Genomic DNA, 14516 nt, shown 5'->3' with positions numbered 1-14516 from the left:
AGGATTCCAAAACTTGGCTATCAGTTTATGAGATACAGCGCTTTCAAAAACTGTGATTTTCCTTATAGAATGCAAAAATAAGCACTAGCAAAACAATTCAAGAGGAATACAGATCCATGGGCCCTTTACTGCAGTCTCAGGGGAAATCCTAAATTTGGACTTCCCTAGGGTCCTGTTTACAGAAATAAATTCCTGTGGAATAAAGTCAGACAGCTTAAGGTTGTCTGCTTAGGAAAGAAGTGAATACCAGCTAACTCCAGAGACCTAAGGGGATGAAAGACCCTTGCAAAACACACTGCTTTTCACCTCCCTTCGTCGTTCCTCATTTCACTTTATCTTCTGTTCTTCCCTCCCATCCCATTCAGGGAATACTCTTTCATCTCTTCTTTGCTGAGGCAGTGTTATTATCTTAATTATGCCTCTCGTGGAAATACTCTAGGGCCAGAAAGTTTGCAAGGAGTGATTTCATGCTCACATTCATATTGGGAAACTGTCTTCTGAAGCACTGGGAGTATGTGTTTTTACTGTCATTTCTGCTGCTTGCTCAGTTCTGCTTGTCCTATTTATTCATCTTGATTAGGCTGTCAAGGATAGCTGAAAGGAGGCTTAAGATTTACTTGTCTTTGACACTCCTTATGTAGTTTGAGGTGTTACAAAATCAGCAGTGAGGGCACCTCCCAGAGCCACTGAGTCCACACTCACCTTATTTATTTATTCATTCTTGGTAAATCAATGAGAAGGAAAAAAGTTTGCACAAATCAGGCTACTGAAAAATAGTGAGGTTTAAGAGTTTTAAATTTTAAATTAATTATTCCACCGTTCCACTCTAAAAGTGACTCTTGGACTTACTGAAGCTATGTATGTTCAACACCCAGAGCACGCAGAGATTGCAGCGTTACTGCATAAACTGCTTAGGTTAACTAGCTGATTTTTCCAACATGGTATTTGCTTAGATAATGAAACTAAAAAGCACAAGTCAAAAACACTTTAAAAAAAATGAAAAAATAAACCAAATTCAAGAACCTCTCTTGTATACAATAAAGTACCACAAAGTTCAGTTGTGAATACCTTATGTTCATATTTACAGGATGATAAAAACCAGGAACAAGTAAAGATCAATCAACCAAACCTGCCAAGGCAAAACCCATGTGCTTACTGACAGGAATATGGGAGAAAACTTCCATTATGAGCTAATTCTTTCTGACTTGTCCCCTACAGATCTTCCTGCAACAAGCAGTGTCATAAAGAGAGAACAGTTGTTATCTCTCTTATGAAGAGATGACACTGTTGTAACTGGCTGACCACTTTGGGTCTGACAGCTTGGTATGTCACTTCAAAACAGAGGTTTCAATTCTGCAAAGTTTGCATGATTTCTGGGAAAACGGGATCAGAAAAATTCATATCATGTGCTTAGCAGACCACTTGCAAATGCAAGCTTTGGTTAGAGCACAGCATTTCTCAGTTCTTTCAGAACTGCTTAGGCCTGACTGAGATGTGTTATGAAAGTCCTTTTTCACAGATAGTCTGTTAAAGACAGATGCTTGGTAAGCAATAATTAAAAATTTATTAATAATTTACAGTTAACATTCTGACACTGCATAGCTTCTTTTGTTTAGATTTTGAGATTTGAGTCTTATTTTGTGTTGGTTTTTTGACTAAGGAAGTAGAATCACCCTATTTGGAGAGGACAATAAGGAACTAACTTCCTCTTGCAGAGAACACTTAATACTTCTTAGATGATTTCACGTAGCCTCAAACACCCACAATTAACACACTTGTTTTAGAATTAATTTGACAACTAATCCGAGCCTATGGGCAAGGGAGAGAAGTAAAATAACCCATTGTGTGATGATGAACTATGTTTTTATGGCTACTGCAAAGTTGGTAGTTGCCTTCTTGCCTTCAGTGAAGTTGGATTCAACACCTGTCATTTGCAAACAAATTAATTTAGAGCAAACAAACTGAGGTCGCTTGAATTCATCTTTTACTCACACATCAGCCAGAGCACGCCGCTGCAAAGGGATGGTTATTTGAACAAGGATTCCGGGAGCTTTACAAATGATTTCCTGGAGTTCGCTTGTGCGCGTTCTCTCTGATAACTTCCCTATGCGTAACTCGGGGATGTCAGGGCAAAGTGAGCAACAGAGGGCAAAGAACAGCCAGCCTCTCACCTTCCCGCTCCGAAAAGCTCTCGTTTGGCTCTGAAACCCTCGGCACGGCGGGGGCGGCGGGACGCGGCCGCACCGAGCGCCCCCCGCGCCCCCGGCCGGGCCCCGCCGGACCCCGCGGGCAGACGAGCCCTCCCCGGGCGTCCCGGCCGGTGACTGGGGCGGGCGGGGGTCAGCCCGGCCTCCTGGGCTGCCGCCGGGGCCGGCCCGGGGCGGGGTGCCCGCAGAAGCCGCTGTCCCTCGGCGGCGGGAGCAGCTGCGGCCGCCCCTCAGCGATGCCGTTCCAGCAGGGCTCTGCCCGGACGCGGCAGCGCACCGTGCTTCTGGTGGGCATCGTGCTCCTGCTGGCCACCCTCGTCCTCGCCGTCGTACTGGCCTCTCTCCTGACCCACGGGAAACACGAGGACAGCCCCAAAATGCTCAAGTGGAAGGACAGAGGGACCACAAAGAACCTGCAAGAAGTCATCCTGGGAAGATGCTACAACTACATCACAGAGCGGTACCCGGAGCTGGGGTGAGTAATGGACTTGGTCGTGCCTCAGGTGTCAGGTGAACAGAAGAGAACCGTCTCTCACCTCCACTCGGCCGTTTCCACTGGGTGTGCAGTGGCAGAGAGAAATCAAAGGAGTAAGACCCCTGTTTTGTAGAAAAATATGCAGACAGGAACCATCAGTGCCCTAGTGGTGGCTTTCTAAGGAAACTATCTGCAGAGCCAATATGAGTAACACTAATCCTAGGTCAAAACATAATCATAAATGCAACTTCTCTAAAGCTAAAATAAGTCTAACAGGTGTACGTGGAGGTGAAGCAATTTGCTGTAAATCTGATCTGCCAAAAATCTTGTAATGCGACACTGCACTCATGTAACCAAAACTGCAGAGGAGGTAAGGAAAGGAGAAGGTTCAATACAGATTTGTAGGAGAGGCAAAGATGTTAGAAAATCATTGTGAAGTGTCTTGGTGTTATCCAAAACATATTTTTAGCATGTGAATAAGACTTTGTGATAAGCACGAGCCACAGACAGCTTGCATGGAGGACTAGAGGTGGATCACAGTACCAGCTCAGCAGTCCCAGGCAAAACCTTGCTCAGGCCATTGCAGCAGGCAGTGTAACACCCCGAGCAGCTCCTCTGCTGCAGAGGAGATTCCCTGGGCCCAGGTCTGCAATAATGTATTAGGGCTGAGAACTGATTTTCTGATCCCTTTCGCTGCAGAGAAAGGCAGAGTATGAGATAAGGAAGGCCCTGGGCCTCCTGGAAGGTACTGGGGACACCCAGACCCTCAGGATGGAATCCAGAGCCGCCAGGGTCTCTCAGCAGGGAACCATCCATCACTTCCATGGCACCAGCTTCCCTATTTTGTGTCTGCAATGAGCCTCTGACAGACTTTTCCAGCACTCTGGACTGAGTGCTGTGGGGCTGCCCCACACCTTGGGCAGGTGACAAAACCATCCTGGCATTTGTCCTAAAAAAGGCAATTGCCACCTTTTGTTTTCATGACATTGAGATAATGAGAACAAAGCTGTATGTAGTTTGTTTGCATTTAGATTTCTTTTGGCTTTGGATACCCTATGCTGTATGAAAAAGCTGATTTGCAGCATTTGAAGGGAAATGGTCACATGGAAAATCATGACCTGAGCATGCAGAGACTTAAGTTCATGCTTTACATTAAATATCTAAGTGGATTTAGTGTTCTACAAATAAAATTAAAAAGCTCCTGAAGTTTTGCAAAATCATATGCATGTTTCTAAAAGCATACATTAATTTATTAAAGAAGTACACACTCAAATCTGAAATTATTTTGAAGCCTAATAGCCTTTATTACTTATGCTTGTTTCATTCAAATCGGAGTGCTGAAGATGAAGAAACCACTTTTGTGTGAATATGTTTTCAGCCAATGCCATGCATGTTTTCACTGGCAGCACAGTCTCAATCTGGACCACAAGTATCACTGGGAATGATTTGTTTAAGTAGTTAATTCAAGGACACTTTTAAAAATATCACAAATATATGAGTGTATGTTTTCTAAAAAGATTGTTATTACAAGGCATAATATTTTATGCTATTTATAATCCATCAGTGTTTAATAGCTTCATGACTATGAGCTCACTTTCTTTCAGATTAAATAACTTCTGTATAGTAGGATCCTTTTTTTTTATGTTATTGAAGAGGTAAATTTATCTGAGACATAGAGCACAGAAAAAGGAAAAATATGGTCATTTATGTACATCTAAAATGTTCAAGAGGTTTTCTGAACAGAGAATGAAATGTTAGTTCTTTTCTGGGAATCCAACCTGAGATTCCTTGTTTCTGATCCCACTGAGCTTGGTGCAGTTTGTCATGTAACCAACCACTTCTGTCCCTGGCGCTTTCTGATAATGACATGGGTGTCTTTAGGACACATCAGAAAGCCCCATATCTTTCATCCTGCGCTCTTTCATCATTAATGTAGGCGATCTTGTGTTGTGCGAGATCTGTGGTGCACTTAATCAAAGAAACAGATTATGAACAGGGAACTGCAGAAACATGAGCAGGCTGATAAGCTGAGCTGTGTCCTGTACTCTGCTAGGATTGTACTCTGCTAGGATTGTTGTGGGAACCCCGCTGCCTTGGTTAGAAATCTTCTCACTTCCTCATAAATTTGTCCATATTCTGTTCTTGCCCTTTTAACCTTACACCAGCATGTGCATTTGTTTAAAAAGCTCTGCTTTTACTAAACTTCTGGACAGGTCCTCATATTTTTACTTTTTTTTTTAATATTAGAGCCACTAAGTTCCAACTTTGTTGATATTTTCTGAACATAAAATCTATTCACTGCAGTAGTTAGTGTGATGTTTACTACATTTTGGAGTGACATATTTCAAATTGGAGTAGCTATCATGTTTGGAAAAAAAAGGGAGATTACTGACATATGAATATGGACTTTTTACTGTTTCTAGATGTCACAGATGGATTTAACAGAAGTCACAAATTTACATCCCCCCTTTTGCAAGTGTGTGCTGTAAATCATGTGAGAAGGCCTCGGACATGCTAGTGCACACCTTCACTATCACGGCTCTTTAATCCTTGAGGATACCTCCTTGCACTCTCATCTTGCTGGAGCCCCACACAACCCAAGCCCAGTGAGGCCACTGAAAGGCTGTTGCTGTCTGCAGTCAGGTTTTGTAAACACCTCATGCAGTCAGATTTTATCCTGTTGATTTGCTTTTTCTTCAAATCTATCAAAACATTGAGGCACTGCATTGAACTTGCTCACTGTACTATATAAAGTGTCTGCCAGTAATGATTTTGTTTAACTGGCTGAGTGGAGTACAGTCCTCAGGTTTATTTCTGCAGTTGTCTGGATCACACTTATCATTTGTACACATACAGTTTCCTCAGTCTTCCTGCGCAGAACTGTTGTCATGCCAAAGTTCTTGAGAAAGAGGAAAGGAATACCAAATGCTTTAATAAAGCATTTTCAATAATAGCCCCATTTTTAAGAAAAAATAGGAATAGTAGAGCAGCAGGCTTTAGGGGTTTTGTTCTTGCACACAGCATCACACACCTAGATTAGATACTGACAGTAAAGAACAGTATTTCTTTTTTGGCTGCCCTGGAAAATACTGGCTCCAAAGCAACAGTTTGTCACAGCTCGGTAGTCTTACCTTTTCTTTGACATTAACTGAAGCTGGAAGTTCTGTATTCACTAGTCTTGCAAAAATGCCATACTCGTCAGCCGTGGCCATTGGTATGTATTGTAGTTTTGGCTGAATAAAGGCCAGAGGCAGTTTAGTCTGAAGAAACAATTTGACCTCAAACGACTTCGTCTTCTCCTTCCCAGTAATACGGACTCCCTCTTGTGGCTAACAAGCCGCCGGCAAGTGTCATCTCCAGGTCTCGGGCAATGCAAATTTCAGTTTACAAGAATTTATCCCTCGTACAATCAGAGATGGGAGCACAATGGAATGCACAGTGCTGCAGGCTCACAAGCACAGGTCAGGGCAGTCAGAAGATCTGTGCTGGTCGAGACTAGTTGTGGCAACATAATAATTTGTCCACTGCTCAGAGGATGCTGCTTATGATGGTTCTGCACCTTGATACCTGCTGGGGAGAGAACAGGTAGCAAGAGGTGTAGCATGAAATTTGCTGATGCAGAGTTATAGTGATGGAATAGCTTTCCTCTTCACCATGATTGAAATGGCATGCCGAGGTCAGGTACCACTTTGTGACCTGGGGAAGGAAGGGAGAAGGCACATTATCTCAAAGGTCATAGTCACCGATCCTCAAAGCATAAACATTGCTTTTTTTTTGATCTAGAAATAAACTAATTTCAAATTTTCAGCTCAAGAGAATTTTCATTCCCAGGTAATGACCGCTCGCCCCTCACATCTCCAATCACTTCTTGGTCTCTGATTCACAGAATCACAGAATCACAGAATGGGTAAGATTGGAAGGGACCACAGGGGGTCATCTGGTACAACTTTCCTGCTCAAGCAGGATTGTCTTAGAGCACATTGCACAGGATTGTGTCCAGACAAGCTTGCAAGGACCTATTATTTGAAAATTATTGAAGTCAAACCAGCTTATTTTTTGTCTAGCTTCTGCCAGTGAGAGAGCACCCAGGACACAGGTGGAGCAGCTTCAATATCGCATGTGGGCTGCCAGGCTCAGCAGTCTTACTGTGCCTGACTAAGCAGTGTAAAAACCTGATGATGAAGCTGCAAAGAACTTCAGTCATCTTTCCTGCAATCTTGTACGGACACACAAGTTATATTTCCCCCCTAAATATAATTAGATCAACTAATGTTGTTTTTATCATTAGTGGCAAATTCTAATAGTCTATATGGCAAATTTTAATAGTCTATTCTTCCATTAAATTTAGTAAGAGTTGGTGCACACCCAGGAGATCTTTGTCTTCTGACTGCATACCCGTGAATGCGTTTTGCCATTCTATTCCTTTGCAGCCTGTGGAGATGGAGGTATATTTTGTCAAAAAGAATATATGGAACATGATTTTGTGTGAGATACTATTGGATTCACAGCATAATTTCTTCCAGAAAGAAATCTGGGTTTCGTATTATGCTTACTTTTGCATTTTGCCTTCATACTTTATTAGACATTTAGTTGTATGTGTTCACCAATTGTTAACACTTTCACATCAAGCATGGTACTAAACAACAGCCATGACTTGATTCAGTGTCAAAAAAGTCCAAGCCTTATTTTTTATAGCCATGATATTATACTGAAATTTACCCGAGATTTGTTTTTTTATTAAGAAAATATGCCTTACATAAGAGAAACCTTTACTGTCAGTCTTCTGAAGAGTATGGTGTTACTACCTAATGCACTGGGAAACTAAGACAAAGAGTAATGAAGAAATGTTTTAGCTCTTCTCTAACAGAAATGGTGTTTATATTTCGTTGCTACTTCTGTTTTATCTCTCAGTGTTAAGATGGGCATTATATCATCATAATAACACACTGCTTATTAAAACACCCAAGTCAGAACATTTGTGCATGCTGTTAATGTTCCCCTCCATATTTCATGTGCCAGTATTGGGCCTTTAATACTTTTTCTGTGTTAGCCTTTATTGTATGAAACATGCTCTGTTTCTCATTTCTTCTGTCCTCCAATGTTTAAAACAAGGTCTTCTTTTACAATTGTTTTCCTCCAACTCACATATGAACAACTTTGATTGCTCTTTTAATTTCTTGGTAACAAAGATAAGATGATTATAAATGTTAACAATTGTTTGAGTCTTACTTAAAAGTACACTTCTATTGAGATATGCTGTACTGACCTTTAATGGGAAACAGGAATATAATATTTAGTAGGCATAAATGGACAGTTATTAACACTTGAGAATATAGAGGCAGGGCTACTGGATCTATAGTTCATCCTTCAAATGAGTCCTCATGCTGGTTAAAGCTAGTTTCCATAACTACTCCAGGTTGTAAGATAGGACTCTATTTGGGTTTTGCTGTCATCTCTTTCTAAAAGAAGTTCCTTAGAAAGAATTAATTTTCTCTTTAGCAACAGACAAATTCATATGGTGGTGGGTAACTGTCATTTATTTGTTCCTGAGATAATTAGTCACCAACATATTTATTTCTGCTCTTCTGGAGTATAAATGCCAATGCCAGGCTGTGAAAGGCCACCCAGTTCTGTGCAAAGCTCATACTCAGTTCTGTGCAGAAAATCTACCCTCCCACACTGTAACTCCACTGACAACAGCAACCGAAGGTCTCAGCATCCTGCAAATTTAAGAGGGAGATTTCAAAAGATACATTACCTTTTCTCCATTCTCCATGGATCAATGTACTTCTGAGGTACAGCAGTGCTGTTGAATCTGAATTTTTCTCTCACTTTGGCAGCCATATGTGAACTCACCTGTCAGTTGTCTCTATTGAGTTATTGTCATAAAAAAAATTATTAAAATACTATATATTAGATATTTAATGGTTCTTACTGAAAGATTCTGTAGGATTTCAAATAATATTTGCCAGAATCTTTGCCTTCTTTCTTATTTATTGATTTTTATAGAATTGGCTCTACGGGGCAATGTTGTGGCTGTCTAAATTATAGCACCACCCTAGGACTGAAATTATTAAATGTTTTTATGAGCTTGGTGCTGAAAGGGGGGGATCTTGTTCCCTCTCATCTTTCCCTGCTTCAGTTCTCCTATCGCATCTCCAGAAATGTCAGTGAAAAATCCCCATACTCAGAGGTAGTATTGTTCAGCTCTCATTGCTAAGATATGGTTAAAACTCAAGAACTGTTTAACACCTCAGAGCACCCTGCGGAAATATAACTGTTTTTCCATAGGGATAGGAGGAATAGATCCTTTTTCCCTCTAGGGTCAAAAGAAAGTCTATCACAAGTGTCAAAGGGTAAAAATATGCTAAAGATGCAGTCTGTCTTTCGAGGAGATGACACCAAAATAAGGTATTAGCGAGGAGCTCACTCACAGTTATATTATATCTCTGATCTGTTCCCTTGTCCATGTCCTGCTGACACACACCACACTTGAAGCAGGGACTTCTCCTGACTTACTGTGTTTATGCCACATCGCAGCAGCTCTAGTTCTATAAAAAGAAAAATCCCCAAAATGTTGTGCAAATTCATGTTATGGGAGAAAAAAAATGAGGCTGCATTAAGCCATGGAACATTTCCCTGCTGTAACATACTTTCATTTAAATCATTGTTATCTAATTGTTTTTACAAGTGTACTATTAATATTATAACTCTACTAAAAATACTACTTCTAGTCAAAGGGTAGAATGCCAGCTTAAATTTCTTCCCTCTGTATCTGTTGATGACACAGCCCTCACTTGGAAGCTTAAACTGTAGACCGACTATGACCCTCTGTCAAAATGCAGACCAGGTGAGACTTCTGCTCAAGACTTCTGCCCTTCTGGACGCTCTGTCCCACTTATAGAGCATCTCTGCAAACACCATCTGCTTAAGCAGCTTGTTTTTTCACCCAGGGAGGCTGAAATCCAGCCAGCGAAAAAATCTGCTTATGCAGATGAACTCTTCACTGGTTTATAGCTGCCACCTCTTAGCTCAGCCCTTCCCGGAAGGGTGATAAGGCTTAGTGTTGTCCTGGAGCACCAATTCCTGACTCACATAAAATACCCTAGGAACTATAAACCAAAGCCACAAATACTCCTGCCCTTAAAATCTTCTCGTTGCTGCCGAAGGTGAAGGTGAAGGACCGGTGAGACGAGGAGCTCTCCTTTGTTCCAGGTCATTCCTCGTACAGGAACATACAGAGCCCTGAGGTGCACCCAGCAGCTATCCACCTAGTATTTCTTTTCCAGACCTCCAGGCTCCCCCTCTTTGCCCTGTGGAATTTAATTGCTCTGCCTATGGGCAACCGTTCCAGAAGTTACCTTTTTCTGAGGCAGGGTTCTGGATCTCCATCTCTATCCCCAGCCAGTTCCTCCAATGCTTTCTTTACCGGCTTTTGAACTATTTAATTAGCAGAAAGCAATACAAAATCAAGCTGCCAAAAAAAATCAAGCATGTAATTTCATTTTCGTGTTGCAAAAAAGTCAGTTACCATAAATGTTGTGGTGGTAGACACTTTGCAATAATGAAACTAAATGGGTAGAGAGAGGCCAGTGCTTACTGAAGACTCTGAGACTGGCAGGTCTGTTTTTTTCCCTCATCTTTTCCCTTGCTAATTTTTCCCCTCTCTGTTATCCTAATGCTAAAACCAGCAGAGGGTAGTGTCCTCAAATGCTCAGTGATGACAGTGTTTTGGCTGACCTCTCTTAATTCACATCTGTCTAATTTTTAGGACAAAGATAACTGATGGGAGAGTTTAGGTGCTACAATAATAGGAAGGAAGACGATCTGTTTTATGCACATCCTCATTTTCGAACTCCAGGGTCTGGGACGGGTCGGGCCGTCATCTGGCGTGGACCACACGCATTCGGGGTTGAACTCAGCTGCTGCTCCTGAGAAGTCCCTTCTCCCACAGGATGGCAGTGTTCTCCTTGATTTTAGCTCCAAGTTCAAGCTGACTGCAGAGAATTCCAACCACAGCTGCCTGGGCTGTCCTCGGCAGAAGCTCCAAAAAACCTGCTCCAAAGCAGCAGTGAGACACAGAATCGCAGAATATTCTGAGTTGGAAGGGACTCACAAGGATCATGGAGTCCAACTCTTATGTGAATGGCCCATACAGGGATTGAACCCACAACCTTGGTGTTATTAGCACCATGCTCTAATAAACACACAAGGCTGGAGGAAAGCTGAAGAAAAAAAGCAGAAATATTTAGGGCAAAAAAGTTAGCAAAAGTATTCTGTGTTTCAGAGGGCTTCCTCTCAACACAGGCATAAAAGTTACTGCTCCTTGCGTAATTTTTGACAACATGAAGACAGAGCTACTCATTAACTCACGTGAAAAAACAGGTGGAATATGGATGTATAAATTGCACTACTGCTTACAGCCATCACAGTTCACTTGAATGCAGCGGATAAAATGACACAGGTAAAGATGGGTCAGTTAGATGCAGGAATCTTGCAACACCATTTAGTTCCTTTGATGTGCGTTCTCCTGAGATGTCTGGGCCTTTACGGGTGAAGATCATGCCTTAGACTCCCAGAAGAGCGTGAACTGGTTTTATACCTTCAAGTAGCTTTGTTATAACCACAAACATCTCACTGACTTTCTAAAGAGCCCGATTTCTGAGTGCTGAGGTTCATCACTGTTTTGGCTAGGGGTGGTAGCAAACCAGAAGGATTTTCTTTTACAGATTGCAGAGGTTTGATCCCTGCAAAGGCTAGGTACATGGGCTCACAGAGCTATTCCCATCTGTAACTTCAGAGCCTCACCACAGGGCCACAATTAAAATCTCAGTGTGGCCTGAAGACACTGTAATGTTTTATAAATAAAACTCTGGACCTTGGAAAAGCTGCTATTGATTGCAGGGGAGAACAGGTCTCACTAGGAAAGTGTCTCTGCCTGGTAGAGTGATTTGAAAGACATGGGCAGAGTTGAGTTCTCCAGAATAAAGCCTGGAAGTCATTCTTCACTTGTAAATTTGAAATGGGTCCCGTACTTGATGTATCTCTCAAATTTCTGAGTAGAAAACTAGAGGAAACACAGCCCAAGGAAAAGCCCTTCTTAAGTTGTTTCAAGCATCCAGTGTCAGTCCAGTGCTGAACTGAAAGCAAGTCATTGTTCATGGTGTGAATGAAATCAGCAGGGATGAAAATTATCCTTGATATTATACCAATGAAATTGATTTCAATTGGGGAAAAATTTGCTCTGTCATGTCCAGTTAAGGAAAAAAAAAATTGTAAAGCAAACTAAAAAAGATCTGTAGTAACTGTAATTTACCAGGTAGCTCAGTGGCATCTTATTCCTTTCAGTGTAAGGGTGCTCTTTCAAGGTTAGCCAGACTAGTGTATAGATATGCAAGAAATAATGATGCAGAAGCTGTCCATTTTTCTAATATGCACATTAAAATTTGGCTGCTGGGATAGATGCTAATGGAAGTATTCTTGGTCCCAGCTTTCATTTGATAGATTAATATGATATTCATATACAAAGCAAATGGATAGAAATACTCAAATTTATTGGAAAATGCAGCTTCTACCCAAATGTAAGGACAAATGGAGGATAAGCTTTGCAGTATGTATAACATTTGGATTTAATAGGGAAATGTAATTTTAATGGTTATTTGTATCCTAGCCCTTATTCAATGCTGTACTGAAGGAAGAGTTACAGGTTTCAAGTTTACAGCAGATTTCACAATGTTAAATCTAAGTCTGTTATTATTTCACATTTTCCAAACTCTATTAATGAAAAAAAATTTGAAAAAATTAAACACAAATATAGAGTATATTTATGTTATTTGTCATTGAATTTGGATTAAATATTTCAGAGTCTATAGTAGAATAAAAGGCCTTAAATATTTCAGCATAAATGAAGTTAGCTTCAAAGGAAGAAATCCATTATGCATAAAGAGATGGTATTTGCAGATAGGATGCAGAATTAGTGAGTATACAACCCAAAATACATAAAAACCAGAGGAAGAGAACACTTGAGCCGCACAGCAGTGTGAGATATAAGAGTGACCACCATGGGCTCCGAATTACTTGAATTAGATAAATTTTATTAACTGGTAGACTGAGGATCTCTTTTGCAGCCTTTCTTTTTTAAATGCAGAAAGAAAATGAAATCAACACATTTTGTGACTTAGAAGTTGGTAGCAGCCTTAAGAGGACAGTTTGTTTCTCAAGCATTTTTTGGCAAGGTAGATGTGCTTGTTTCAACCTGAAGCTGTTCTTGCTGGAATTTTTACCATACCACATGCCAGAAAACTTCTCATATTGTTTGCAGGAGGCCCAGAGATACAACAGGTCTCTGCCCTTACCTCTACTCAGTGTAAGTTAAATGCTGCACACCAGACAAATATTTTCTTTCTGTGATGAAAAAAGTGTCAGGTGAAACTTTATTAACAGAGTCTGCCTCAACACTGAGGTTGGAAAGAATGAAATATCTTCCTGGAGCTAGGATTAGCAGGTCCTAAAGTCTTTTCAGTGCTTATTTTTTCTCATACATAAACCAAAATCACAGTTCTGTATAACTGGTAATCTCTTTGCGATGTGAGGCAAAACTTGTGCTTCCTATCAGAGAAATAGCTTTCCAATGGCAAATCAATGAATTATTTTTATTCAGATGTAAAAATATACATGGTGATAGTATTGTATGTTGATAGGTAAGGACAGCAAAAATAAATGGCTGTTTAACTTCTGTATGTATTTTTTTACATTGAAGATCTGTATTTTGATTTCTAAACCAACGCTGAAATTGCCTAGTTTCCATAAAATCCATCTTCATGCCTTATCATTCTTCTGTGGGGTACAATTAACAGTACCTGTTGATTATTACCTGTAGAAGAGCTTCCTCCATTTGAAGGCTAAGCCCTACCAACTTCTGTGACATTAAACAGTTTGGCTCAGCTCTGCCAGGACTGTGGATAAAGACTCTTCTCTCAGATATTAGTGACATCGACACAAATCATCCAGTGCTGAGTTTGGCATCTTGACAGGCTAGAAAACTGATGCTTCGGATTTGTGACTCAGCAATCTATCTCAGCAGGATCATGAATCAACTGAATGGTTGTTACTTCATGCCTCTCATGGCCATGACTTGAGTCCAGAAGCAGAAATGCTTTGTACTGTGTCTATCACTTACCTCTCTGCTTGGAAATAAAAAAAAAATTAACAGGTTTTTTTATGGTTCCTTGAAAAATATTTTGTCTTTTGAGACCAATCTTAAAAAATCTTTGAAACTTTGCCATATGAAAGTATAGATCAGTAGGTACCCAGCTGTCACCTGTGGCTGTTAACACTGTTACATATAACAGGTTTCAGGAGTATCTTAAAAAAAAGTAAAAAAGAATTCTGCCAGGAGGACAAATCATTTGACAGATTAGAAAGTGTGAGCCATATAAGTGTATGTGAGATGTACCCGTGCTTACAGCCAAGCCTTACAAATTATCTTTATGATACCATTGAGAGTGCAGAGCAAAGGGGAGAGCTGCCTATTCTCTAATGTCACCCCTTGATCAGCAGGAGCCTTCACTTTTGGCTGATTCAGTGTGGCCGTGTTGTAATCCTTTTTGGCAGGGAGAGGTATTTACAACTTCCTAGCCCCTAAATAAAGCACCAAAGTTTGGAGTATTGTCTCTATCAGTTATTTACACTCTGCAGCCAGAGAAAGGTTCCTCCAGGAGAAAATTTAATACACGCGAGTAAATCTTGCTAAGTAAAACATGTGAATTCTCACTGACACCACAGTGCAACAGCAAAGCAATGACTCTGCTCCCTACAACACCTGCAGTTTGGCT

At 40.8% G+C, this 14516-nt stretch overlaps 1 protein-coding gene across 1 annotated transcript in view; it reads left to right on the top strand.

The window, feature by feature from the left end:
- Positions 1–2412: 2412 nt before the first annotated feature.
- Positions 2413–14516, top strand: part of CD38 (CD38 molecule) — a 25865-nt gene continuing 13761 nt past the window's right edge. The window contains exon 1 of the mRNA XM_017807003.1: positions 2413–2682. Coding sequence (XP_017662492.1) covers positions 2444–2682 — 239 coding nt within the window. The 5' untranslated portion in view covers positions 2413–2443. The remainder of the gene's footprint in view (positions 2683–14516) is intronic.

The sequence above is a fragment of the Lepidothrix coronata genome, unplaced genomic scaffold, assembly GCF_001604755.1.
Source record: "Lepidothrix coronata isolate B3197 unplaced genomic scaffold, Lepidothrix_coronata-1.0 Scaffold0, whole genome shotgun sequence".
Taxonomy (NCBI): Eukaryota; Metazoa; Chordata; class Aves; order Passeriformes; family Pipridae; genus Lepidothrix; species Lepidothrix coronata.
The sequence above is the reverse complement of the archived record's forward strand: the minus strand, read 5'-3'. Positions and strand labels throughout refer to the sequence as shown.